Source organism: Canis lupus, chromosome 5 (genome assembly GCF_011100685.1).
Source record: "Canis lupus familiaris isolate Mischka breed German Shepherd chromosome 5, alternate assembly UU_Cfam_GSD_1.0, whole genome shotgun sequence".
NCBI lineage: Eukaryota > Metazoa > Chordata > Mammalia > Carnivora > Canidae > Canis > Canis lupus.
The window spans coordinates 19,527,385-19,554,606 of NC_049226.1; the positions used below are offsets into that span (position 1 = coordinate 19,527,385).

The following is a 27,222-nucleotide window of genomic DNA, read 5'->3' on the forward strand; positions in this document are numbered from 1 at the left end:
TGTTGTGGTCTCCAGGCTGCCACAGAGATTTCTTCTGCACTGTGCCTGCACCCTGGTGACACAGCATGTGGGGAGGGTTCATCTTTATAGCAAAACACAGAGGAAAGTTGAGATCTCTTATAACGAAGACATAAATGTTGACCAGTGTAGCCCCCTATTCATATTTTAACCTCCTAATTATCCTGTGGTGCCCTACGAAGTGGAAGCAGGGGTGTGGGGAGGGGAAGCAGGGAGGAAGGATCTAAGACAACATGACCTTGACTTTACCTGCATGATGTCTCAATACAGTCTGATCAGATTATCAGTGGTGTGGGGGGTCAGGGAGGTGACCAGAATCATCTTGAAGACCCTTTTTTTCCTTTTTAAAATATTTTATTTATTTATTAATGAGAGACACAGAGGGAGTAGCAGGCTCCCTGCAGAGAGCCCAATGCGGACTCGATCCCAGGACCCTGGGATCATGACCTGAGCCAAAGGCAGACGCTCAACTAGTGAACCATCCAGATGTCCCCCCTTGTTTTCCTTTTATGTCTTATTATAGAAAATTTCAAATATGTACAAAAGTAGAGCAAATAGAAAAAGAAATTTCATGTCCTACCACCGAGCTGCAGAAATTATCCACACATACCAATCATTTCATCCATGCCCACAGCCACTATCTGCATCCCTCCCTCCACACTGTTTTGAAGCAAAATGGGGGGCTCTTTCAAATTGTAGGCTCCTTCTGCTGCTTTTGTAGCAACCACATGTTCTAATGAACACAGGGGCAAAATATTATGCATCCCTGGGAATGCTGTCTGGTTGTACTATATTCATCCAGGTTTGCATTTTTTATTTTGGTTCTTGAATGCACAGGCATGCCACATGTGTATGAGATCTGATAGGTCAGGAGAAATTCCTTCAGGTGCTGCTCCTTATTCCCCTGCCTTTTCTCCAGAGCTTACTCTTTCTTTCTTTCTTTCTTTCTCATTATTATTATTATTTTTTATTTATGATAGTCACACAGAGAGAGAGAGAGAGAGAGAGGCAGAGGGAGAAACAGGCTCCATGCACCGGGAGCCCGATGTGGGATTCGATCCCGGGTCTCCAGGATCGCGCCCTGGGCCAAAGGCAGGCGCCAAACCGCTGCGCCACCCAGGGATCCCCTTTCTCTCTCTTTCAAAAAGATTTGAGAAAGAGAGAGTGCATGGTAGGAGGAGGGGCAGAGGGAGGGAGAGAGAGAGAGAAAGAAAGAGAACAAACCTCAAGCAGACTCCCTTTTAAGAGCAGAAGCAGAGCCTGACTCAGGGCTCAATCCCATGGCCCTGGGATCATGACCTGAGCCGAAATCAAGAGTTGAACACTTAACCCACTGAGCCACACAGGTGGCCCTTTCAGAGCCCTTTCTTGACAATTTGTGAAAATCTGTGAGTTGCGAGACATAAAAACCTGTGAACTATGTAGGAGATCAAGTTAGTGAGGGAAAACAGAAGCCATTCATTTTATTATTTTTTTATTTATTCAAATATTCATTCATTCATGTTGGCATGGACTGTGTGTGTGTAGCAGTACCACTCCATTCCTGGGACGCCTGGGTGGCTCAGTGGTTGGGTGCCTGCCTTCAGCTCAGGGGTGCTGCGGGGTGATGGGGTCCTGGGGGGTGCTGGGGGGGTGCAGGATCCAGGGTGATCCTGGAGTCCTTGGATCGAGTCCCACGTCGGGCTCCCTGCATGGAGCCTGCTTCTCTCTCTATGTCTCTCTCTCTCCTCTCTCTCTCTCTGGGTCTCTCATGAATAAATAAATAAAATCTTAAAAAAAGAATCATCATGTACATAGTATATTGTGAATATCTTTCAGTATGTAATACATGTAAATAAGAAACAATTTTTAAAAACTTTTGATAAAGTCGATTTGTAATGTCAGAAGGCTGTCAAGTATCTTGTTCTAGTCTACACGGTTCTAATGATATTTATGCTTAGGTAATAGAAATAATATTAATATAAATATGTATTACATAGAAAAAATACATGTGTGTTTGTTACACAGATACATGTAGTATCTGCACAGAGATTACGTAATCTATGTACTTAGATTGCATTGTAAACTCTGCAGCACGAAAGGAGTGCAATTTAGACTTTCATTTGCAGGGTGATGCCGCTTGCTTTGCACACCTCCAGAGGGCGCTGTTCATACGGACCCTGATGGACGCTGCAGCCCTCAAGGGTGAATATTTCACAAAAAAAAAAAAAAAGATCAAAGTGCGTTCCTCGGGTAGTCTCGCTGGATACATTTCACAGGTAAACGCTCTGAAGTTGAGAGAGGTTCATTTACGGCCGGTTTTTAAGTAAAAAGATTTCACTTCTTTTAGGGGAAAAACTGGCGGGAAACGACACACTATTTGAAAACCACCAGGGAGGAAACGCGTCTTCCCCAGTTTGCCAACTACGGGACACCGTGGAAATTCCACGCTAGGACAGTCGCGGTGCCTGCCGGGAGTTGTAGTGCGGCCGCACCTTCCGAGCGGCGGTCTGGGCAGCTCGAGACTCAGTTTCCCGGCAGTCCGCGCGCCCACGCCGCCGGCGGGCCCGGGCTGCTGCTGCGCTGGCGGCTGGAGAGTGACCCGGTCGCCGTCGGTTCCGGGCGCGGCGATGGCCTCCTTCGTGACGGAGGTCCTGGCGCACTCGGGGAGGCTGGAGAAGGAGGACCTGGGCACTCGGATCAGCCGCCTGACCCGGCGGGTGGAGGAGATCAAGGTGAAGGCCCGGCAGCCAGGGGCTGGCGGTGAAGGGACGCCGGGTGGGTCGGCGGAGGGCCGGGGAGAGGCGTGGGCGCTGAGCGCGGGCCGGGTGTGAGCCGAGTCGGGGGAGGCTCAGCCGCGAGGAGTGCGAGGTGGGAGGGCTGCGGGCTGTGTGGACCGGGGAGCGGCTCGGAGGGGGGCCCCGGATCCGGTCGGGGGGAAAGGAGGCGCGGACGCCCCGCACCGAGGGGAGGGGAGGGGAGGGGAGGCGAGGGGAGGCGGTGCCTGGGGTTGCTGGGGATGCTCGGGATGCTGGGGGTCCTGGGGGTGCTGGGAGTGCTAGGGATGCTAGGGGGTGCTGGGGGGTGCTCGGGGTGCTGGGCGGTCCTGGGGTGCTCGGGGTGCTGGGGATGCTAGGGGGTGCTCGGGGTGCTGGGGGTCCTGGGGGTGCTGAGAGTGCTAGGGATGCTGGGGAGTGCTGGGGGGTGCTCGGGATGCTGGGGGTGCTGGGAGTGCTAGGGATGCTGGGGGGTGCTGGGCGGTCCTGGGGGTGCTGCGGGTGCTGAGGGGTGCTGCGGGGTGATGGGGTCCTGGGGGGTGCTGGGGGAGCTGAGGGGTGCTGGGAGGTGCTAGGGATGCTGGGGGAGCTGAAGGGTCCTGGAGGAGCTGAGGGGTCCTGGGAGTCCTGCGGGCTCCTGGGGGAACTGCAGGGTCCTGGGGGGTGCTGAGGGAACTGAGGTGTCCTGGGGGATGCTGGGGGTTGGGGCTAGGATGCAGATCGGCAGGCTGGGCTCCGGGGATTGGGAGGAAGACAGGAGACCAGCAGGGCAGGTGGGACTGGAAGGTGGGACCCCAGGTGTCCAGGGAGGGAGCATGTTGAAGGCTAGAAAGGTGGACAGGACCACTCCCTGATCTGTGTTCTCCTCCGCCCACTACTTTTTATACCTTTTGCTGAGGAATAAAATAGCTTTGGGGAGAATTGTTACGATTCTCTCCTCTGAAATTTATGTAGTTCCAGTCTATCCACATGTTGATGAAACTCTGGGCTTCATCCCCCAGTCGCTTGAGGCTGCTCTGAGTGTTGTAAAACATTGGCAAAGAGCACTTCAGTGGACCCTGCTGTCTGGAGATTGATACAGACACAAAAAGCACATTGCTAGTCGCAGTTTCAGTTTCGCTCTCTCTTGGTATCCTTACCTTGCAAGTATTTGCCCGCATCTTTGTTGCTTTCGTTTAAAATTGTGTGCACGCCTCTAAAGTCTGGATTTAAGGGAGCAAGTCTGCCACCCTATAATAAAGGCACAGGAAGTAGGTCTTACAGACAATGAGATTTTATAAAAATGGTTTCCTCACCTGTACGTACTCATGTTGTGAGCATCTTTTCTTTAACGGGCTTTAGGATTTTTCACTACTTTATTATTATTATTATTATTTTAAAGATTTTATTTATTTATTCATGAGAGACACACACAGAGAGAGGCAGAGACACAGGCAGAGGGAGAAGCAGGCTCCACATAGGGAGCCTGACGTGGGACTCCATCCCGGGTCTCCAGGTTTAGGCCCTGGGCCGAAGGCAGCGCTAAACCACCGAGCCACCCGGGCTGCCCTTCACCACTTTTTAAATGGTGGAAAGACTATTAAGCTACCTTAGCATGGCACTGAAGGCTCCTCCTGTTCTGGACCTTTCACTCAGTTTCCTTCACCAACTTGGATTTTCACCCAACTGGCAATTTATTTCTTCTCTTCTCTTTTCTTTCTTTCTTTCTCTTTCTCTCTCTCTTTCTTTCTTGATTTTATTTATTTATTCATGAGAGACACAGAGAGAGGCAAAGACATAGGCAGAAGGAGAAGCAGGCTTCCCACAGGGATCATGACCTGAGCTGAAGACAGACGCTCATCCACTGAGCCACCTAGGTGCCCTTGGCAATTACTTTCTATGCTCCAGACTCAATATTTTTCCTGGTTCCCAGATTTTGCTTATGTTGGTACTTCTCCACCATTACCTGTAGTATTTCTATCTTTTTTTTTTTTTTTTTTTTTTTTTTATGATAGTCACACACAGACAGACAGAGAGAGAGAGAGAGAGAGAGAGGCAGAGACACAGGCAGAGGGAGAAGCAGGCTCCATGCACCGGGAGCCCGATGTGGGACTCGATCCCGGGCCTCCAGGATCGTGCCCTGGGCCAAAGGCAGGCGCCAAACTGCTGCGCCACCCAGGGATCCCTCTACCCATTTTTCATGTCCCATCTCAAATCTAGTTTCCTGCACGAAAAATATCTCCATTTTTTCCTTAAACAGAGGTGATCTCTTTCTCATTTGTGTTTCTGGAGGATATGAACGCTTTTTCTGTATTACATTTTTATATTCTGGTAACTTAAAGTATTTTTCCTACTTTATATTCTGGTTACTGAAAGTATTTTTCCTACTTAAAAATAACTTATTTGTGGGAAGGCATAATTTTTTTCTGGTATCTTCCAAAGCATTCAGTGCAAAGTATTCAATAATTTGTTTATTGATGAAGCTCAGATTAAATTAGAGTTTTAAGATTAGGCCTTAAAATTTTATAAGCAAGAAGATAGAAATTCATAAATTGAAGTATACAGATTGTAGATTTAATTTATCATTTTGCTTTTCTCGTTGCTATGTGATTAAATTGGTGGCTATAGTCTGAGCTAGTCTAGTTCAATCTGGGAACTTCTGGCTTCCCCCTTTCTTTTCCAGAGTTTGTACAACTTTTGGGCACTGGTGGAATTTGGTGATCACTGTCTTCTTGCATCCTAATAATGCTATAGAATCCTTAAGGGTGAGAGAAATGTGTTTTTCAAGAAAACCATTGGCTTGGAGGAAAAGGGAAGGGGTGTGGGTAACTGGCAAGAAGACTCCCACATGGAGGATTCCTTATGGAAGACAAACAGTGTATTTTTAATAGAGTTCTCCACTCATCTTACTGTAATTCTTCTGTGTTATATTATAGGGTGAGGTGTGCACTATGATCAGCAAGAAGTATAGTGAATTCCTGCCTAGCATGCAGAGTGCCCAAGACCTGGTTACCCAAGTGGATAAGCTGTCTGAGGACATTGACCTGCTGAAATCCAGGATAGAGAGTGAGGTAAAAATGGTTCATTACATTGGTTAGGTTTGTAGGGTGGTGGTTCAGCTTCCTGATTCTTAAGACAATTCAATTCTGTGTGTAAGTTTTCAAGACCTCACTGTCATTGGTAAATGGAAGTTGCATTAGATAATTTTAGAGTAACTTCCAATTTTAAAATAGAAATATTTTCCAAAACTATAGTTTAAATGATTTTCACAGTAAAATTTTAAAGCTATAATACTAATGTCATGCATTTGAATAGCACTTTGTAAATCAGAAAAAAAAAATCTCAGAATTTTATTGTCTTCAAAATAAAGCTCTGGATCATTTGGCCTTTCTCTAGTCTCTTAGTTTAAAATACTTTCATCTCTTAATGATCAACATTCTTTTATATCTGTAGCTGGCCTCCACACATTCCCACTTCAGCATAATCTTGGTTATTTGGCCTTCTTCTGGAAGATTGGCTTGATTTGCCAATTACAGCCACTCTGCTTCCTGTCATAAAGCCACTTTATCTGGATGCCTAGAGAATTCTTGCCCTCTTGTACCATGTCACTGTGTAGGGCCAGTGCTTGCTATTCTTATGGAAGGTCTGGTGGGGTTTAGAAATGCTTATCATGTTTGCCAGAGTGCGGTTGTCACAAAAAGAAGTAAACCAGTCTGGAAACAAAAATAGTCACTTTAATTTCAAAAACATTTTTCACATTATTTCACCAGGATTTTTTTTTCCTGTACTTTATTTTAAGGAAACATATTCATTTGAAGGAAGTAGAGCTGATATTAAACAGGTATAATCTTAGAAGCCTTCTACATCTACTGCTAAATTATTGGACAGGGCTCGTTGATACCCCAAATCAAGATGGTGAAGTGTTTTCAAAGTCCTCAAGGAAAGACATCCAAGTCTTTTCTCTATGTGATAGTTACTAAATAAGGAAAGTGAGCAGATATGTTTTTCAAAAGTTCTATATGAAACTTTAATCATAAATGGGGATTTCTAGTTACCTAGAAAATCTGTTTAATAGGCAGTTCATCAATAATTCTGATTAAAGATTTTAATAAAAATAAATTTATTACTCTACAACTCTGGCACAGTTCAAATAATACTTTGAAGGTATATTTGTAATGAGTTGATTGATCAGTGAATCAAAAGTGTAATCTTAGACTGTACTATTAGAAATGTATTAGAAACGAGAGTCAGGTATTATCTGTACCTTTCCCTAACCAGATTATGATTGGTGAAATTTATTCAGTTCTTGTTTTTATTTTGAAAGGTGCCTTGTCTAAATGAGGAGGTTCACGCCTAACCATTTTGTTGTTGGAAGAACAGTGAAAGAAACAGAGGGTATTTAGCCTTAGTAAGATTCAAGCTAATGGCTGGAGAAAGAGAATGAGATTTATTAGGTAAATATTATAAAGTGATTTATTTAGTCATTTCATATACTTATTGAGCATCCACAAGGTGCCAAATACTGTGGTAGTTACTGAACAAGAGAGCTTTGTGTTTGTTTGTTTGTTTGTTTGTTTTTTTAAGATTATATTTATCTGAGAGACAGTGCATGCATGAGCAGTGGGGAGAGGGGCAGAGGGAGAGGGACAAGCAGAATCCTGAGCCGGGAGCCCGATGTGGGACTTGATCCCAGGACCCTGAGATCACGACCCATGCTGAAGGCAGATGCTTAACCAACTGAGTCACCCAGGTGCTCCAGCGAGTTTTTATTTCAAAATGTGACTCTCATGACTAAAATAGTATGATACACATTAACTAGAAATAATTCAGTTACAGGGGGAGAATACAGCTAATTTGGCTTCCTGTAGGAAGTACTATCAGACCAAAACCTGGAGTGATAGGTAGTTAGACAAAGAGGAGGGAAGAGTATTTTAGGTGGACATAGGGGACAGCATTGCAGAGACATAGATGTAATGGAGAGATGTTGCTTTTGGAGAGCTGTGGGGATTCCCCATGACTCGTGTTCAGCGAGGAGTGTGGTGGGAAGGGACACAAGAGAATAGAAAGGTAAGCAAAGACCTTGTATATGGTTTGGCAGTGTGGACATTATCTTGATGTCTCTGGAAGCCATCGAGGATTTTAAGCAGAGTGATGACATCAGGTTTGGATTTTAGGAATCCCATTCTGCTTGCAGTTTGAAGAAAGGATGGGGGCCTACTCTCAAGTCAAAGGCAGTGAGAATGGAGAGGAGGATGAGGATGAATTCTAGTGACATTTAAGAGATGGGATCTTTGGGACTTGATGTGGGGAGTGAAAGACGGATCTCCAAGGATCCAAGGATCATGGAGAACAAGGTCATTGATATGCCATTCCCTGAAACAGAATCTAGAGAAGGAGTAGTAGGTTTTTGTGGGGGTACCTGTGGGATATTCAAACGGAGCTGCACGGTTGGAGTGTATTAAGATGAAGGCTAGACTTAATGAAAAGAGAGGAGAACCTGGGTGGCTGTGTCGGTTAAGTATCTGCCTTGGGCTCAGGTCATGATCCCAGGGTCCTGGGTTCCTGAGATGGAGCCTTATGTCTGGCTCCCTGCTCAGAGGGGAGTCTGCTTCTCCCTCTGCCCCTCCCCATGCTCATACTCACGCTTGCTCTCTCCTCTGTCTCAAGTAAATAAATAAAATCTTTAAAAAAGAGAGACAGACAGACCTTGAAATGCAGCAGCTCAAATAGCTTTTGAATTGTAGTTGTCTAGGCTTCCAGGCTGCTTCTCCACAGTTCTCAAGAACTGTGAAGGGATGTGAGGTGTTTGTTAAGATTTTATTTATTTATGAGAGACACACAGAGAGGGGCAGAGACACAGGCAGAGGGAAATAGCAGGCTCCATGCAGGGAGCCCAATGTGGGACTTGATCCCAGGACCCCAGGATCACGCCCCGGACCGAAGGCAGGTGTTAAACCGCTGAGCCACCCAGGGATCCCTGGGATGTGAGATTTTAATCTACTTGCAGGTTAGCCTGCCACAATTTCATGGATGCTACTAGAAGACATGAGACTCCTTGAGTAAGAGATGGACAATTGATTACTCACAGCAGTGGGCAGACTGAACATTTTGTACAGAGGTTAAGAACAAAGAGGGCACGGAGGACACACATCTGTTTTCTTGACTCTGACTTGGAAAGGGTGCACATCTCTGCTGCTGTATTTCATTGGTGCTGCTGTATTTTTCCCATGGTCACATTCCACTGGGAGAGGCTACAGCATATAGTCTCATTGAGTAGCCCTGTTACTGTGGGAGAATGGAGAAATGGATTTTAGTCAACAGTTTGCATGTGCACGTCACCCATCCATACATGTGTTTGGAGCTTAGGAGAGTAATGGGACTTGAGATAGGAGTCCTTAAAAGCAGAAGCCATGAGCCACTGATTGTCCAGAGAGAATTTATAGAGCAGAGTTTCTCAACCTCGGCACTGTTGATATTTGGGGCTGGATAGTTCTTTGTTATGGTGGACTATCCTCTGCATTGTGGGGTATAGAACAGTATCTCTGGCCTCTACTCACTAGATGCCAGTAAACTTAAGTTGTGACAACCTGAAATGTCTCCAGACACTACCAGATGTCTCTGGGTCCCTGGATGGGAGGGAGGCAAAAAAAAAAAAAAAAAAAAAAAGAAGAAGAAGAAGAAGAAGGAGAAGGAGAAGAAGGAGAAGAAGAAGAAAGATTGTTTTTTGAGAACCACTGGTTCAGAATAGGAAGAGGGTCAGAGAAAGAGCACTGTCAATATGTATGAAGTGGTCAGAGGGAAAATGAAGTTCCCCAAAGAAAATGGCCAGAGAACTAGGAGGAAAATCAATGGAGAATAATTTCAGAGAAGTAAGGAAAGGAAGTAACTGTACTGATACATAGTTGAACACTGATGTTGTATGCTTTGGATTTCACAAGGAGTTGATTGGTGTTTGGGGCACTGTTTTGGAATAGTTTTGATGGAATGATGCGGGTAGAAACAAGATCTTGGTGAATTGTAGAATGAATGAGGTGAGAAAGACAGTATGGATCATTCCTGCAAGAAGCATTTTGTGAGAGAGAGGAGAGAAATAAGGTAGCCACTGAGAAATAGGGGGTTGCTGAGATGGAGGAAGTTTTTCTCAAAGATGGGGGAAATTTTAGCGTGTTGAAGCCTGAATGAAGAAGCCTTGCTGTAGTGGGTATTCAGTCAGTGTATATTTCATGAATGAAGAATGAATAGGAAGAGGTAAGGATATAGAAAATAGGAATCAGTAGTGTACAGTTCCTGAAAAAGGGAAGACAGAATTGGAGGTGGCTTCAGATTCAACATAAAATCTAATAGTTAGAGCTATCAGCTGTAGAATGAGTTGTCACTTGGCAGTGAGGATACCCAGGTGGATGGATGAGCTCTCTGATGAAAAATACTGCTTAAATTAAGGTTAGGTGGTAACACGAGCCTGTTATGTTCATGGCAGTGGGTATTGCTGCATAAGATAATGGTTTGGACTAAGTGGACTAGACCGTTTAAGATCTCTTCCTAATTCATTCTGTGATTTTTTGTTGTTGTTATTCCTATCTTAACCAGCATTTAAATTTCAGCATGAATTATGTTCACATAATAAAGCTTATTGATTAGCCATAAATGTTTTATTTCTTAGATATAGTATAGCTTAAAAGCACTTATCTTTGATATGTGGATTAGGTTCGCCGGGATCTTCATGTATCAACTGCTGAATTTACAGACTTGAAGCAACAGCTGGAAAGAGACTCAGTAGTCCTAAGTTTGCTTAAGCAGCTGCAGCAGGTCAGTAAACTCAACTCAAACTTCAGTGTTTTGCTGGTGAGAAAGTCATTTTTTTCCAATTGGTCTCATTATTAAATGTGTATCCCCCTGATTCTAAGGTATTTTTTTTTTCAAATTTTAAAAACAAATAAGCAACAGACTTGAAATTATAGGATGTATAAAACGAAATACCTAATGACTATGCTTATCGTTTTAGTTTTCTGCTGCTATTGAAGAATATAATTGTGCATTAACGGAGAAGAAGTATGTCACTGCTGCTCAGTGTCTGGAAGAGGTACTAAATGCTTTCTCCACAGTATAAGCAATTAGCACTGTTCTGTTCTTGTTTTTAGTAAATTTTGTGTTCCATGTATCCCTTATCATTATACAAATATATTCTCATTGCCCTGAGTCCAGATGGAATGTCTAACGATGATTCCATTTCATTGCCAGGCACAGAAATGCTTGAAGTTACTAAAATCTAGAAAATGCTTTGATTTAAAAGTGTTGAAATCTCTCAGCATGGAGCTGACAATACAAAAACAGAACATACTTTATCACCTTGGAGAAGAGTGGCAGAAGCTGATTGTATGGAAGTTCCCGCCATCAAAAGGTGCTGCTGACCTCAGGTGGACTGCTTTGCTTAATCTGCCTGAACCAGTGTGGCCTCTGAATATGTTCTAAATACTTTATATTGGTGGATAAGGTTGTTTCATTTATCAGCCTGCATGGACTCCTCTGTTCTGCAGAATGCTTGTTAGGATCAACTCACCTGGAAAATGTGTCCTCACTTTACTTTCCTTACATCTCTTTATCCCCGTCACGAGGAAGGAGCACAGGAGGGGAAGATGATTGGGTGGATGGGATTCACGTGATGAGGGTGTAGTGGAGGAGGTGGTAGCAGTTTAAGACCACACAGTTTCCACTGCTTTGTAGGTACACCCATTCCCAATAGCCCTAATCCCAGCAGCTTACCTTGGCTAGAAAGCTTTGAAAAGCTCTTCAACCATTTTTTCTCTTGGTGAGGAAAGAAGACTGGGGGATGTCAGTAGGACAGCGGTTTGGTGCAGTTTTTTTCAGTCCTTGCAGAAAAAAATGGCAAAATCATGACATAGGGGGTGCTTTGCAAGATGAAGAAATAGGGTTATTTTGGTCCTGGCTTTTGCTTTATGCTGCTTGGCTCTCAGCCTCTCTGCTCACTTGTAGGTATGAGTCTTCTTTGATCTGCTCTGAGAGTATATATAAAGGACATGCCATTATACCTGTTATATTTTCTAGCATTGAATCTTGAAATTTAGTTTGTTTCAGTCTACCCACCCCCTTTTCCATATCCACTTGGGCCTCCAGATTCATTGAATATGTGTGCGCATATATAGACACACACACGTATGTATTTTGGACATTTTGAAGGAAGTAATCCAGAAAATTTTGGGTAAATTTCCAAGTGGACTTTAAGAGAAGATAGCAGTCATATAATTCTTTGTTAAAATACACCCTTGTAATTAGGCAGGGTATTTTCTTTCTTTACTTGGTAAAAAGAACATTAAAGAGATCCTAAGTGAGATTAGGACCCCACTCGTCATTCCTTTTACCTCCATTCAGTACATGTATAATAAACAATTTATTTAGGCACATCATTTTGCTTTTTCACTTAGTTTGATTCTTTGAATATACCAGAAAGTCATTTCCTGTTTTAAAGTGATGCCAAGGACATGTATGTCATAATTAAAATTTGGTTGCATTAGAAGTGTATTGTAACAAAACCACATATTTAGAAATCTCAGTAGAGAATGACCCCTGCGGAATAGAAGTGAGAATATCTTGTATTGCTGAGACAGCTGATGTTTTCCCCCTTTTTCTTAGATACCAGCAACTTGGAATCTTTCCTACAAACAGAACTTCATTTATACATTGAACAGTCTCAGAAAGAAGAGAAGACCCCTGTGCCACCAATCAGTTCTGTCCTGTTGGCATTTTCTATTCTTGAGGAACTACAAATGAAGCTTAAATCATTTGGTAAGGCATACTATGTGGTTTCATTTTCATGAGATCTCAGAAGGTTCAGTGTTAAAGGAATGACAGAGAGGTTTGTAAAATTATTCTCTAGGTAATATTGATGATGAAACCTAAGGTTTGGCTTTGTGATTCATCAAATGGAATTCTTATAAATACTACCCATTTTATTAAGGGCTTGGATCCTTTCTTGTCTTTCCTTTTTTCCTTTCTTCAAACCAGCTACTGCTATTTATTTAATTTGACTTTTTGAATGATTTAAATAAAAATCTGTAGACAAAAAAAAAAAAAAAAATCTGTAGACAGCCTGGGAAACGTCAGTGGGAAAACCTGCAGTGCATGAGTGGTGTGTGATGTCACAGTATAGGTATTTTTATTATTAGGTTCAAAGAATTTTTTTGATATGGTGGGGGGGCATGCTTGCTTTTTAAAAGTTTGTTCCAGTGATTTCTGATGAGTGTTCACACAATTTTTCAGGTCAGCTGCTGCTGAAGTATATCCTTAAGCCTCTGGCATCTTGCCCATCCCTTTGTGCTATTACAGAAAGGCAGCCTAACATCATTATTATTCGTTTTGAATCTGTAATGACTGACTTGGAACATCCGTCACCATCTGAAGTTTTTGCAAAGATCAAACTGGTACTGGAAGTGCTCCAGAAACACCTTCTAGGTATGTAGCCCCATGGTAGTGCTTTTGTATTTTTATATTTAGGAAAAGTCAGTATTGTTTTTAAAAGTAAGTAATATTTTAAAGTAGATAAAAATGCCCCCAATCTGAATATATAGAGGATTGGAGGGGAGTAAATTATGCCACAGGAGTAAAGTTATCACCTGCTTACTTCATGCCCTGTTTTACATTCATTCTCCTCCCTGTATTGAAAATAGGGTCACCAGTGCTACCCCGGATTCTGCATTTGTAATATTTAGTTGAATTCTAGGATATATTTCTCTCACTGGACTTTTAGTAATGTCACATTTTGGGACTTTTGCTTTAATTATGGGAGAAGCAGAGGTGAATTAAGTACTGTTTTTTGTTTTTTTTTAGAGAGGGAGAGAAAGAGAGGTGGGGAAGGGGCAGAGAGAGAGAGAGAGAGAGAGAGAACTTAAGCAGCTCCACTCCTACTCAGTCTTTTAACCCTGCCATCTCATGACCTGAGCAGAAATCAAGAGTCAGACACTTTTTTTTTTTTTTTTTTTTTTTTTTAAATTTTTATTTATTTATGATAGTCACAGAGAGAGAGAGAGAGAGAGAGAGAGAGGCAGAGACACAGGCAGAGGGAGAAGCAGGCTCCATGCACCGGGAGCCCGACGTGGGATTCGATCCCGGGTCTCCAGGATCGCACCCCGGGCCAAAGGCAGGCACCAAACCGCTGCGCCACCCAGGGATCCCAAGAGTCAGACACTTAACCAACTTAGCCACCCAGGCGCCCTGGACCAAGTATTGTTTTACATATTTCAATAGGAAAATCCCCATTAATCTGATAGAAACAAACTAGATTTAACATAAGAGATTACATTCCATCTTAGCCTATTTGTTAGATCTTTGTATATTCACAATTGAAATAGCCAGTTTCTGTATTGCTTTGAATAATTTTTTTGGTTGTTATACTATTAAAAATAAAGTATTTCTGGTATTTTAATACTTTTTAGTTATTTGACTTACTTTTTTTTTAAAGAATTATTTATTTATTTAGACTTATTATGCTTTTCTCAGTTGTCTTACTGAATAGTCAAACTTTCTTGCTGTAGAAAAGAATTTTAAAATGCTCTTGGTGTTTGTATGCCTTCCTGGTGGTCATTTAATTTACTTATTTATAAAATAACTTCTGTTTAAAGAAAGGAATTGGTTCTAGTTTTAACAGTAGTAGAGAAGGAAAAAAAAGTCTTCAGACTTGTATAAACTGCAGAAATCCAAGGTATTTTTCTTGTGCCTTCAGTTAGGGACATAATGCATAGGAAAAGAATAATAGGTCAAAAATATGAATAGTCAATTCACAGAAGAGAAGGTGCAATTTGTTCATAAACAAAAATAAAAATGTATTGCTTAACCTCCCTAGTAGGGGAATGGAAATCACAGTATCAAGGTGAACTTTCATCCTTAGGTAGGGCTGACATTAAAAGATCTGTATGAGACACTTCTGGTAAGAAAGTAGAAAGGGGGATCCCTGGGTGGCTCAGCGGTTTAGCACCTGCCTTTGGCCCAGGGCGTGATCCTGGAGACTTGGGATCGAGCCCCACGTCAGGCTCCCTGCATGGAGCCTGCTTCTCCCTCTGCCTCTCTCTCTCACATGAATAAATAAATAAAATCTTTAAAAAAAAAAAAAAAAAAGAAAAAGTAAAAAGGTAGTTTCTTTCAGTGCTTTTTATGAGTGCCTTGTAGAAAATAATATGAAGCTCTATTATAGTATATATATATATATATATATACACACACACACACACACACACCCCCACACACACACCCCTTTGACCTAGTGTTCCACTTTTTAGTTCTTTACAGAAGTGATATCAATAGGTTATATGTTTGAGTAGTGTTGTATACTTGCATACTGGACTGTGCATCATTTGGGCAATAGTTACATAACATATGTTTGAGCCATACTTGGTACATTCTTTTCTAGGGAAAAGAAATGAAGCAGACATGGAGATGTTGGCTTAAGAGATGGCTATGATTTGTTTGTTTTGAAGATTTTATTTATTTATTAGAGACACAGAGAGAGAGAGGCAGAGACACAGGCAGAGGGAGAAACAGGCTCCATCAGAGTCTGATGTGGGACTAGATCCCGGGTCTCCAGGATCATGCTCTGGGCTGAAGGCTGCACTAAACTGCTAAGCCACTGGGGCTGCCCTATGATCTGTTTCTAAGTGACAAAAAAGTTAAGTTTAAAATCTATGGCATGAACCCATTTTTTTAAAGATTTATTTATATTTATTTATGCTAGACATAGAGAGAGAGAGGCAGAAACACAGGCAGAGGGAGAAGCAGGCTCCATGCAGGGAGCCCGACGTGGGACTCGATCCTGGGACTCCAGGACCCCGCCCTGGGCCAAAGGCAGGCACTTAACCGCTGAGCCACCCAGTGATCACCGCATGAACCCATTTTTATAAAAAAGAGAGCAGTCCCTTATATGAGAATTTTATTGATTTGCTGTGGCCGCCATAACAAAATGCCATAGGCTGTGTGGCTTAAAGAACAAATTTATTTTCTCATAGTTTTGTAGGCTGGGAGTTCAAGATCAGGGTATTAGCAGATTTGGTTTCTCCTGAGCCCTCTCCTTGCCTTGCAGACAGCCTTCTCACTAGTCTGTCCTCTGTAAGAGTGCATCACTGGTGTTTCTTCGTCTTCTTATAAGGAGACCAATCCTATTGGAATATGACCTCTCCCTTATGACCACATTTAATCTTAATTATCTCTTTAAAGGCCAGGCCCTATCTCCAAATCCAGTCACATTGGGGGTTAAGGCTTCAACATACAGATTGTGGAGGAGAGTGTACAATTCAGTCCATATCAAGTACGTGTATGTGTCTATATATATATATATAGACACACATTTTTTAAAAAACTATAATAGAAGAATACAAACGAAAATGATAGCATTGGTCACTTGGGCATGGAGAAAGAAGCTTGTGGATATAGAGAAAGAAAAAAGAAAATTGGGCTTTTTCTTTATAAATCTTAGTGGTTTGGGACTTGTCATAACAAGCAAATTTTGTTCTTGCCATGAATGATTTTCTAGAAAGTATCGATTACACATTTTTACCAAGGAGCAGAAATTCTGAACATACAAGTAATTGTAGAAGAAATTTGAAAGGTTATCAAAGACTTGCCACTAAAAAGATCACTAGTCAGGCACAGAGAGTTTATACTCATTTCTGTGTATACTTCAAATTATAAATAATCCCTGTGTTAATCAAACTCTTTCGGTCAATAGAAAAATATGACTATGTCCTACGTTAAGTTTTTAAAAACTAGGATGGGGCACCTGGATGGCTCGGTCAGGACCTCAGGGTCCTGGGATTGAGCCCCATGTCAAGCTCCCTGCTCAGTGGGAAACCTGTTTCTCCCTCTCCCTCTGCCTGTCTGCCCCCTGCTCATGCTCTCACACTCCTTCCCTCAAATAAATACATAAATAAAATCTTAAAAAATAGAAATAAAAAAACAAAAGCCAGCATAAATAATACCAAAATGTAATAATGATAGTTTACACCCAGAGAAAACACTGTAGAACAATTTTACCTTTGGGTTTTAAATGCAAACATTTACAAAATGTAGTAAATTAAAAATCCAATATCTTTAAAAAAGAGACCTTAGGGATCCCTGGGTGGTTCAGCAGTTTGGCGCCTGCCTTTGGCCCAGGGTGTGATCCTGGAGTCCCAGGATCGAGTCCCACGTCAGGCTCCCTGCATGGAGCCTGCTTCTCCCTCCTCCTGTGTCTCTGCCTCTCTCTCTCTCTCTCTCTCTCTCTCTCTATCATAAATAAATAAATAAATAAAAAATAAATAAATAAATAAATAAATAAATAAATAAATAAATAAATAAGTCTTAAAAAAAAGGGGGTGGGGGAGACCTTGCTGGGGTGTGGGGTGCCTGGATAGCTCAGTGTTTGATTTTCTGCCTTGCTCACATCGTGATCCTGGGGGGTCCTGGGATCGAGTCCCACATCAGGGTCCCTGCAGGGAACCTGCTTCTCCCTCTGCTTATGTCTCTGCCTCTCTCTGTGTCTCTCATGAATAAATAAGTAAAATCTTTAAAAAAAAAAAAAAAAAGAGCCATTGCTTATTCTAGGAGTGCAAAGGTATTTAACATAAGAAAGCTATCAACCAGTTTATTATGTCATCATATTAAATTGTATTTAATAATAGATTTCGTATTAAATTCCATGTCATTAGATATGGAAAATATGACAAAATTCAGTTACCTTTTTTTAATAAAAAACTAAAATAAGAATAGAGTACTTTTGAACAGTATAGTGAAATATGTATATTTGCTGAAAATGTCTCAATATTGTTTACTTTATTCTCTTTTTTAAAAAGCAGATTTGTTTTGCTCTGTGTTAGTAAATTGCAGCTGCCATTTATTGTGAAATGTGTGATGTTCTCTTCCAGTCTTTTTTTTCCCATGATACTATTCATTTTTACATCTTCACTTAATTCTTCATCGGTAGTATACCTTGTCCATGGTTATTTTTCTTAAATTTAGAAAAATAATTATATTATAATTACAATTAGCATTTCAATTTAATTGCCTTTTACAGTTTATCTAGGTACCAGTGTAGCTTGTGCTGTATGCATAAGTATTCAAATAAATGCATTACAGTGTTACACTGGTGCATAGAAAAAAATAATTAGAATGGAATGGATCTGTTTACGCCGACTAGCTTGGTGAGGTATTCATGTGACGTACTAGAAATGATGTGTGCCTGCCTCTGACATGAGCACTACAGACAGCATAATAGCTTACATGGTACAGTAGCTAAAGTGATGTTGCAGTCTTACCGAAACAACGAAGTTGTGCTTAACAAAACTACTTTACACTGCTTCCTTTTTTTCTTTTACTTCAAAATTTTTATTCAAAAGATATACATGTCCCATGTACCCTTCAGCCATTTCCCTCAGCATTAATATCTCGTCTACCTTTAGTATAATACCAAACCCAGCAAATGGACGATGGTCCAATTCAACAGAGCTTATTCAGATTTCACCAGTGTTATCTGCTCTCATTTGTGTGTGTGTATAGCTCTGTGTAGTTTTATCATACGTAGGTCCACATAGCCACCACCATAATCAAGATATGGAACTATTCTATTGCCACAAGCTGCTTTGTGTTCTCTCTTTATGATCACATACCCTGACTCCCATTTTTTAAAAAGATTTAATTCATTCATTCATTTATTCATTAATTTAGCAAGCACACAAGCAGGGTAAGGGGCAGAGGGAGAGAGATGCAGGGCTTGATCTCATGACCCTGAGGTCATGCATGACCTGAGCTGAAATCAGGAGTCAAGTGCTTAACTAACGAGCCACCCAGGTGCCACTCCTCTTTGCATTCATTTTTAAACTGAAATAGATTAAAAAATCTTAAAAATTCGGTTCCTCAATCATACCAACCACATTTCAAGTACTCAGCAGCAAAATGTGGTTGGTGGCTGTACAATCTAGACTTTAGACATTGTTAAGACTCTCAAGGCTCTGAGATAATATGTTTACTTTCTTTTAAGGTTCTTATCCTCTAAGGTCGGTGAATTGGGACTAGGTTAAAAATAGCTTATGTCTTTTATGGTTCCTCTTCCCTCTATGTTGGCCACTGTTTCTTAATTATTTAATTAATTAATATATTTTCAATAATTCCATCCAAATATGTTGGGGGAAATAACCACCATACAATATACTATAGAGGTATTGAAGTATTCTGTTTGCTAGGTTAGTTATCATGCTGTAATGTAAGGTGTTTTTTGATATTTCACTTAGGATAAACATGCTGCTCCTAGGCAAAGATGACAGAGGATGTTCATTCATTATTAAAGAACTGGGATTTTATTGAAGTGAGTTTCAACTTGGTATGCAGAACTTCGGAGTGCTTGTCGTGTAACTCGATCGGTAGATTTGCAGTAGATGATTACTGTATGATGTGGATGGCTTAATACTTTATTGTTGTAGAGTACAGGCAGTAATACAGTGCAGATTGCTCAGTTCAGCAATGAGACTAAAGTAATAATTGTGTGCCATGCTTTGTCCCACGCAGGCAGTTGAGATAGCTGTAGAATGATCTGTGCTGTTTTCTTCCCCATGCTAAAATTTCTAGAATTCTAGAAAACTAGGAAACTTGAGAATAATCTTAACTGTGAATGGCGTCTTGTTTAAAATTTTTTTGTTTGTTTCAGATTTACCTCTTGATACTGACCTAGAAAATGAAAAAACATCTAAGATCATATTGGCTGAGATGCTTGGTGACATGATCTGGGAGGACTTGTCTGAGTGCCTCATTAAAAACTGCTTGGTTTATTCTATCCCAACTAATAGCAGCAAGTTGCAGCAGTATGAAGAGGTGAGTGCAGATATATTACAGAAGGTTGGAAGAGACTGTAGGTACCTATTGGTATCTTTTGTTTTTCCTTGGGGACCTTTTGCACTTTAGTGAGATTTTTAAGGAAATTATTAATAGGGAGTGAAAGCAAATTCTCTATTACTTCATTTCTCTCCCTACTTTCTACCTTTTGATTGGGAAGTATGTTTTCTTTTTAAGTATATTTTCATTAGTAAGATACCTTTGGAAAACAATTGTTCTTTTATACTTGTATCAACTATTGTAGCTACTGTGTGACACTTTACTTTTTTGCTTCTTTTAGCATTTCCTTGAACACTAAAATAAGTGTATTTATTTTAGAGATCTTTGCACTTTTATTAAGTAGAATCAGAAGTTCATATTGAAGATAGTATTCCTAATGGATTTTGGGCCAGAAGAATACCTAATATATGTATACCTGCTAACTGCTGGTCTGTTGTAAAACTTAAATGCCTACCTGGTCCCTGTTAGTTTTTTTGTGTTGGGTTTGAAATTCCAATACTGAAATGGAATATGTGTATATAATTCTTTCTTTTTTCCCCCTTGTCTCTCTCAGATCATACAGTCCACTGAAGAATTTGAAAATGCCCTAAAAGAGATGAGGTTTTTAAAAGGAGATACTACGGATTTGCTGAAATATGCCCGCAACATCAATTCTCATTTTGCTAACAAGAAATGTCAGGATGTGATCGTGGCAGCTAGAAACCTAATGACCTCTGAAATTCACAACACTGTGAAGGTACTGGGGCTTATCACGTATTATGTTGTGTTTAGGAGCCGCGTGCATTTTTGAGACAAATTTGGTAGAGTGGAAGAGAGTATGACAATTGCTGAGCTCAGTGAGAGAAGTTACTCATCTTGCAACGGGTAGTTCTCTCATCTTTCAAGGGGTCCTGATAGCTGCCTCTTCCCTAGGTTACTGTGAGGCCCAGATAAGAGAGTGTACACGAAAGCATAGTATACACTGAAAAACAAGTAAATATCATAGATTCCTGTTGTTGAAATTAACTTTATTACTTGAGTTTTTATTTTTTTTTTTTTATTTTTATTTTTTTTTAAATTTTATTTTATTTTATTTATTTATGATAGGTACACAGTGAGAGAGAGAGAGAGAGAGGCAGAGACACAGGCAGAGGGAGAAGCAGGCTCCATGCACCAGGAGCCTGACGTGGGATTCGATCCCGGGTCTCCAGGATCGCGCCCTGGGCCAAAGGCAGGCGCTAAACCGCTGCGCCACCCAGGGATCCCTATTACTTGAGTTTTTAATCCACAATTTTGTGACAGATGTAATTTGGCTTCTGAGTCCAGAGATTATACATTGCTGTAAAAATGTTGACTTCATCTCTTAGGCTAGCGGAGGCACTAGTTTTTTTGTTGTTGTTGTTTTAAGATCTTATATATTTATTCATGAGAGACAGAGATAGTAGAGACATAGGCAAAGGGAGAAGCAGGCTCCCTGCAGGGAGCCTGATGTGGGACTCGATCCCAGGTCTCCAGGATCACGCCCTTGGCTGAAGGTGGCACTAAACCGCTGAGCCACCCGGGCTGCCCTCGATGTATTTTCTATTTTTTTTTTCAAGTTTTACATATATCAAATAATATTTGGTAAGTGTAAGGTATTACTTAAAGTAAAATGTAAACTAAGGTAGTCTCTTAATAGAACATTTCTCAGCTCTTTTTCTCATGTCACAGTCATAGGGATGAAGCTCTTCCCTTTGTCCCTTCTTTTTTTTTCTTTTTCCCCCTTTGTCCCTTCTTTTGCGATATTCCCTTGGAGGTGCCCTGTTACTGTGTCCACCTAACAAAATAGTTCATCAGCCATTTGAGAGGCACAGGTTTGAACACATTTTGAGGTATTTTGAATAATTAAGGAGCTGTAATCCACTCAGTACCAGCAACTGTGCTGTGGGGTTTTATTTATTTTTACATAAATATCATTTGATTATGTAATTATCCTGCACAAAATCCAGGGGTTTCCCTGGATTTAGAAAAAGAGTAGCCTGACTGTAGCCTCCAAGGCCTTGTAGGGTTTGTCCCACCATTCCTCTCTACCCCATCTCCCATTGCATTCTTCTTCAGTTACTCTGCTGCACACACTTGGGACTCATTGCTGTTCCCTGAATTGACTCAGCCCACTTGGTTGCAGAACCTTTGAATCTCTTGTTCCCTCTTGTTGGAACATGTTTACCTGTATGACTAGGGGTATGACTGTTCCCCTTCCTGGCAATTCTTTTTAAAATTGTGACCTCCTCCTATTCCTATGCCCTTTTTTCCTTGCTTTTATTTTTCTTTGAATCTCTTATTATTTATTGTTTCTTTCTCTTTGGAAAATAAGCTCCACGTGGGCTCTTTTTTTCTTCCCCACTGTTTTGTCTACTGTCGTATCTCCCCGGTACCAAGAGAATACTGGTACATAGTACTATGTACTTAGTGCTCAGTAAATATCTGGTAAATGAGTTCATATATGACCCACTTTCCTGTCTCATGACTTTTTGATGTAAATAGGATTGTTACTGGATTGCTCTGTGGCCCTGGGCCAAATCTTTTAACCTTTTGGACCTCATTTTCCTTTTCTGTAATGTGACAGAATTGAACGAGACAATCTCTGAGCTCCCTATACTCAACTAGCTCTGACACTGTGACTGCATTTTCCTAAGAACTCAAATCCTAATAGTAGCTTTCTCTAGGTCAGGGTTTCTCGGTAGTGGCACTGTTGACATTTGGGACTAGGTAATTCTTTGCTGTTGGTTGGGGTGGGGGGGCTCTTTTGTAGGATGCTTAGTAGTATACCTAACCTTTACCCACTAGATGCCAGTAGCACCTCTCCCAGTGGTGACAATGAAAAATATCTCCAGACATTGCCAGATGTCCTCCAGAGGGCAAAATTGTTCCTGTTTGAGAACCACTGCTCTGGATTTGATCCTGGTTCTTTCTGTTGGCATTTAGGCCCTGGGATTAGATCTTCTCCATTGCCCAGCTTTGAAAAGATCCTCTTCCTTTTTCTAAAAACCATTTTCAGCTAAATGGCCTTTCATGGTTTTCATCTAAATTCCCTCTAAACCATTCCTTGTGTATAGCCACTATTTTCCCCTAAGATCTAAAGCTACGTTTTGTTGTGGGTCTTGTTTTGACATTTTAACCTGACAGGCAGCAGATTAGATCTTACATGCTTCCATCACGGGTTCCCTCACCTTCCTTAAGAAGTCACTTAATTGGGTCACGTGTATTTTGGGCCCACTCTTTTTCAGACAAACATTAGCATTTTTTAAATCACCTCTATAATGTTTTCCTTCTACTCTCTTAGCCATAAATTTGACTGCCAACCCTGAGACATTTGTATTGTCACTTAAACTTTTATTTTATTTTATTTTTTTTTTTTTACTTAAACTTCTTAATAGCCCTTTGAAGTAGGTTTTATTATATCATTTTATAGATCAGGAAGGCAAATTTGGTGACATAACCATTTTTTTAGAACTTGGAGCTTTTTCTGTTAGAAACGTGGTGGGGAGTCCAGCATGTGCAGAACAGGACTGCTGCTCTTGCAGCAGAGCCTGCTGTTCCCACCTGCTTAATCTCTTTTTTTTTCCTTGGCCCTTCTGGTATGTTTGGAAAATGAGGTTTGAAGACCATTATTGTAGGACAATTTCTTCACTTTACTATGAGAAAATTGAGGACTAGAGAAATTAAGTGACTTTGTTAAAAGTCAGATTTAAAAATATCACTGATGTTTGCAGCCTAGCAGCCTGGTGTTCTTTCAGGGTCTTGATACATCTAGGAATTTCCGTTCTGTATAAATGTAAGGGAAGCTTTTTCGGTTTTGATTTGAAGTTCTGTTTTGTTTAGGGGACGATATGCTAGCCTGAATGGGTTATTTTTTAGACTGAACCAACACACGTTCCTGGTAGGAAATAATGTGTTTAATGACCACAGGACACACAATTATACTTGTCTGCAATAATTTCATAGTCTGGCCCGAGAAAGATGATTTCTGGAGGTCCTTTCATTTACCTGAAATCTTGGGCCAGTTTCCACCATTATGAAGAATACACAGAAGAAATGGAAGAATGCCATAGTAAAGGGGATTCTTTATTTACTTATGACATGCTCTCACCCAAGATTGAGCAGTCATTAAAATCATTTCCGTATTTATTCAAATCTTTTGATTGTTCTGTAGAGCCACAGCTGGGTCATCATGCAGGCCACCAGCATCTTATCCTTTCTGTATATTTGCCTTTGCATTATTCTCAGGACAATACATTTTCTGTGTTTTGTGTTTGAATCTTAGATTACTCCTGATTATAAGATAAATGTGCCAGCCTTACCCTGTCCTGAGAAGGATGAGAAGCCACAAGTACAGAATATGTCCAAAACTCAGTTTAATGAGGTGGTGAATTTAGAGCCTGAAAATACATTGGACCAACATTCCTTTTCTTTGCCCACGTGCCGTATCAGTGAATCTGTGAAGCAGTTAATGGAACTTGCCTACCAGACTTTAGTAGAGGCAACAACCAGCAGTGATCAGTGGTAAGCGTTCTGAAAACGGCAGTGACTGGTTTAAATGTATACCGAACCTAGACATTTATTAAGAAAATTAGTTGGAATTCTTTGGGTTTTCTTATCCTAACATTAGTTAGTATTTTTTTTTCCTAGAAAAACAGTGCAGCACACTGATACATACTGATAATTAACTTTTATTTACAGTAGCATGTACTTCTCACAGCATATGTTTAAAATGGAAACGTGTATGGATGATGAGTGGAGTTTCTTTAACATTAAAGTTAATCTCTTTTTTTTTTTTTACAAAAAGCTCTTTTAATTTTTGTTTGACTTTTACTTTTTATATGAGTTGAATGATGTTATATGAGAAGGCACACGTAAAGAAGTTAGAATACCACCTCGAAAATGATCAATACTTAAATGTTTATTTTATTATTACCGGTGGCGGTGGTAATAATGGTTATTACACCATCTACTCCAGTCTGCCCCGGCCTTTTAGCTTAGAATTCATTTTACCTTTTGAAAAACAGATCCTAATTATACTTAATTTACATTTTTTTTTATTTTAAAACTTTTTTTTTTAATTAATTAATTTATTTATGATAGTCACAGAGAGAGAGAGAGAGAGAGAGAGAGAGAGAGAGGCAGAGACACAGGCAGAGGGAGAAGCAGGCTTCATGCACCGGGAGCCCGATGTGGGATTCGATCCCAGGTCTCTAGGATTGCGCCCTGGGCCAAAGGCAGGCGCTAAACCGCTGCGCCACCCAGGGATCCCCTTAATTTACATTTTAAAAAAAGATTATATTTATTTATTCATGAGAGATACAGAGAAAGGCAGAGAGACACAGGCAGAGGGAGAAGCAGGCTCTTCAAGGGGGGCCCTATGCGGGATTCGATCCCAGGACCTCAGGATCACAACCTGAGCTGAAGGCAGATGCTCAACCGCTGAGCCATCCAGGTGCCCCTACATTTTTGTTTTTAATGCAATAATAGTTTGTTGGAAGGCCAAAGGTAGAAGGAAAAGCATGGAATGTTCTGGAGATCTGATTTTACCCTTTTAGGATGATTTCTCTTAATCTACACTATATTCAGGTACCTCCAACTCTAGTCCACATCTCGTCTGAATCTCTTTTTGCTTTGTGAGCACCTCTCCTACTCTTAGAATTGAGAAGATGTAGAGCAGACAGACGGACAAAAGTCTCTCTAGTTTGAATCTGTGGGTAGCAGTTCTTTACTTTTCATCCTCACAGGAGAGAACAGTCCCACCTGGACCTGACTTAACCACATTGCATCTCAGGTGGGCTTCCAGAGCTTTCATTTCGATCTCTACCTGCAAACAAACCCCTTTATTTTATTCTGCACTAGAAAGAATATATTTACCAAGATATTTCCATGACTTCAGTGAATTGTTGTGTTCACAAGTCCATCCAATTTTAAATATAAGTAGGAAGAAAAATACATGTAAAAAGTATATACTCCTTTGGCAAAATAAATTTAAGAGTAACTGTTATTTCACCTGATATATGTTAGACCAGAAGTTAGAAATACAAGGCAGTATTTCCTCCATTTTTTGATAACACAGAACACCAAACAGTCGTTTTGTGTACTATGTATCTATATGCATTCTTTCCTCCAAAACAAATAGTTTTTACCAGGACAGACAAACACAGGCATGTTATAACTCACTTCCCTATTACCAAACCTTGTATAGCAACACGTGCAGCAAAAATAAAATGAAATAATTTCATCAGGTATCTTAGTAATCAGGTAGTAACAGTGTTTTGGGATCTAGTAACCATGAGTTGCTTTTCTAAATATTTGTGGAATTCCTGTGACTTATTCAAGGTACATACATAGTTTAAGATATTCCTATGTGAAAAAAAAAAAAAGATATTCCTTTGTGGAAGTAAGCTGTACAAACCGTATATTTGCTCTGAGTGCATTTTAATAATAATATTCAGGTGTTCTAAGGCCAGATTTAAAGGGCAAAAAATTTTGAGGTTAGATCCTATCCTAGAAATGTTGATTCATCTCCTTGCATTGGGGGAAGAAGGAGAAAAGGTGAAAGCTGAAAGTCAGACTGATTCTAAAAGAACCAAGTGAATGCCTTTATTGATACCTTGCCCTTTGCAGAGTGCGTCAGTGAGCAGGTGACATTTGCTTGAGGCTTAGCTCCATTTGTTACTGAAGGGATACTCTGGGTATTGGCAGAACACAAATTGATAATGGGAAAGAGGCTTTGGGCTAATGCTGCTGTGCTTAAAATTATTAGTAGATCCAGGTTTTTAGAACTGCAGTCTAGTTAGCAAATACTGGTGGAGAATATTTTTCTACCTAGATTAAGGGTGTTTTCAGCACTGACCAAGGCAGTGTTCTCTTAAACCGTAGTTTAATTAGTGCACATTAGTTGATAACTAAGTTAGTTATCAACTAATGTGCACCGAGTTTGACCTTTTTTTCTCATTGTCAGTATCCTTATGCATTTCTTTTTTTTTTTCCCCTTATGCATTTCTGTTGAAACTTTTTTTCTTCAGTGCTGTTCAACTTTTCTACTCCGTGAGGAACATCTTCCATTTGTTCCATGATGTTGTGCCAACATATCACAAGTAAGTGATATGTGTTTGATTTCTGTATGATATGATGTGTCTAAAATGTAAGTTGGGTTAAAACCACCAATTTTATATTCCCACCAAAAATATTTGGGTTACTGAAATTCACAATGAACTGGAATAAACCACTAAAAAACCACATGTTTAAAGAATATTGGTTATTAAAGTCTAAACATCAATATAGTTTAAAATTTCCCAGGTGACTCTGATCTGCAGCCAATTTGGAAGCTAGTGAATTAGAAGAGTTGAGTGCCTGGTTGTGTAAGTGAAAAAGGGAATTTGGAGGAAGAGGAAGTGAGTCCCCACTTCCACAGACTTGTCAGCCTTAGATTTGAAGGGAATTACTATGTACCACTCTGCTAGGTTTGCATACATAGAGTCAGACACATGAACATCTGGGTTCCCTTGCTCTTTCTTTTTTGTTAATCTGGAATAGTATTTCAGGACCTGGTTGCACTCAGAACAGCCTCACACTGCCTGGGATGGGAGTGATGAGACTGTAT

At 40.6% G+C, this 27,222-nt stretch overlaps 1 protein-coding gene across 1 annotated transcript in view; it reads left to right on the top strand.

Moving 5' to 3' along the window:
• The first annotated feature begins 2,533 nt into the window (after positions 1–2,533).
• ZW10 (zw10 kinetochore protein) overlaps positions 2,534–27,222 on the top strand; it is a 30,925-nt gene continuing 6,236 nt past the window's right edge. The window contains exons 1-11 of the mRNA XM_038536129.1: positions 2,534–2,732; positions 5,690–5,824; positions 10,458–10,559; positions 10,756–10,833; positions 10,992–11,151; positions 12,402–12,554; positions 13,029–13,220; positions 19,432–19,595; positions 20,170–20,352; positions 23,899–24,137; positions 26,645–26,716. Of these exons, the coding sequence (XP_038392057.1) occupies positions 2,628–2,732; positions 5,690–5,824; positions 10,458–10,559; positions 10,756–10,833; positions 10,992–11,151; positions 12,402–12,554; positions 13,029–13,220; positions 19,432–19,595; positions 20,170–20,352; positions 23,899–24,137; positions 26,645–26,716 (1,583 nt within the window). The 5' untranslated portion in view covers positions 2,534–2,627. The remainder of the gene's footprint in view (positions 2,733–5,689; positions 5,825–10,457; positions 10,560–10,755; positions 10,834–10,991; positions 11,152–12,401; positions 12,555–13,028; positions 13,221–19,431; positions 19,596–20,169; positions 20,353–23,898; positions 24,138–26,644; positions 26,717–27,222) is intronic.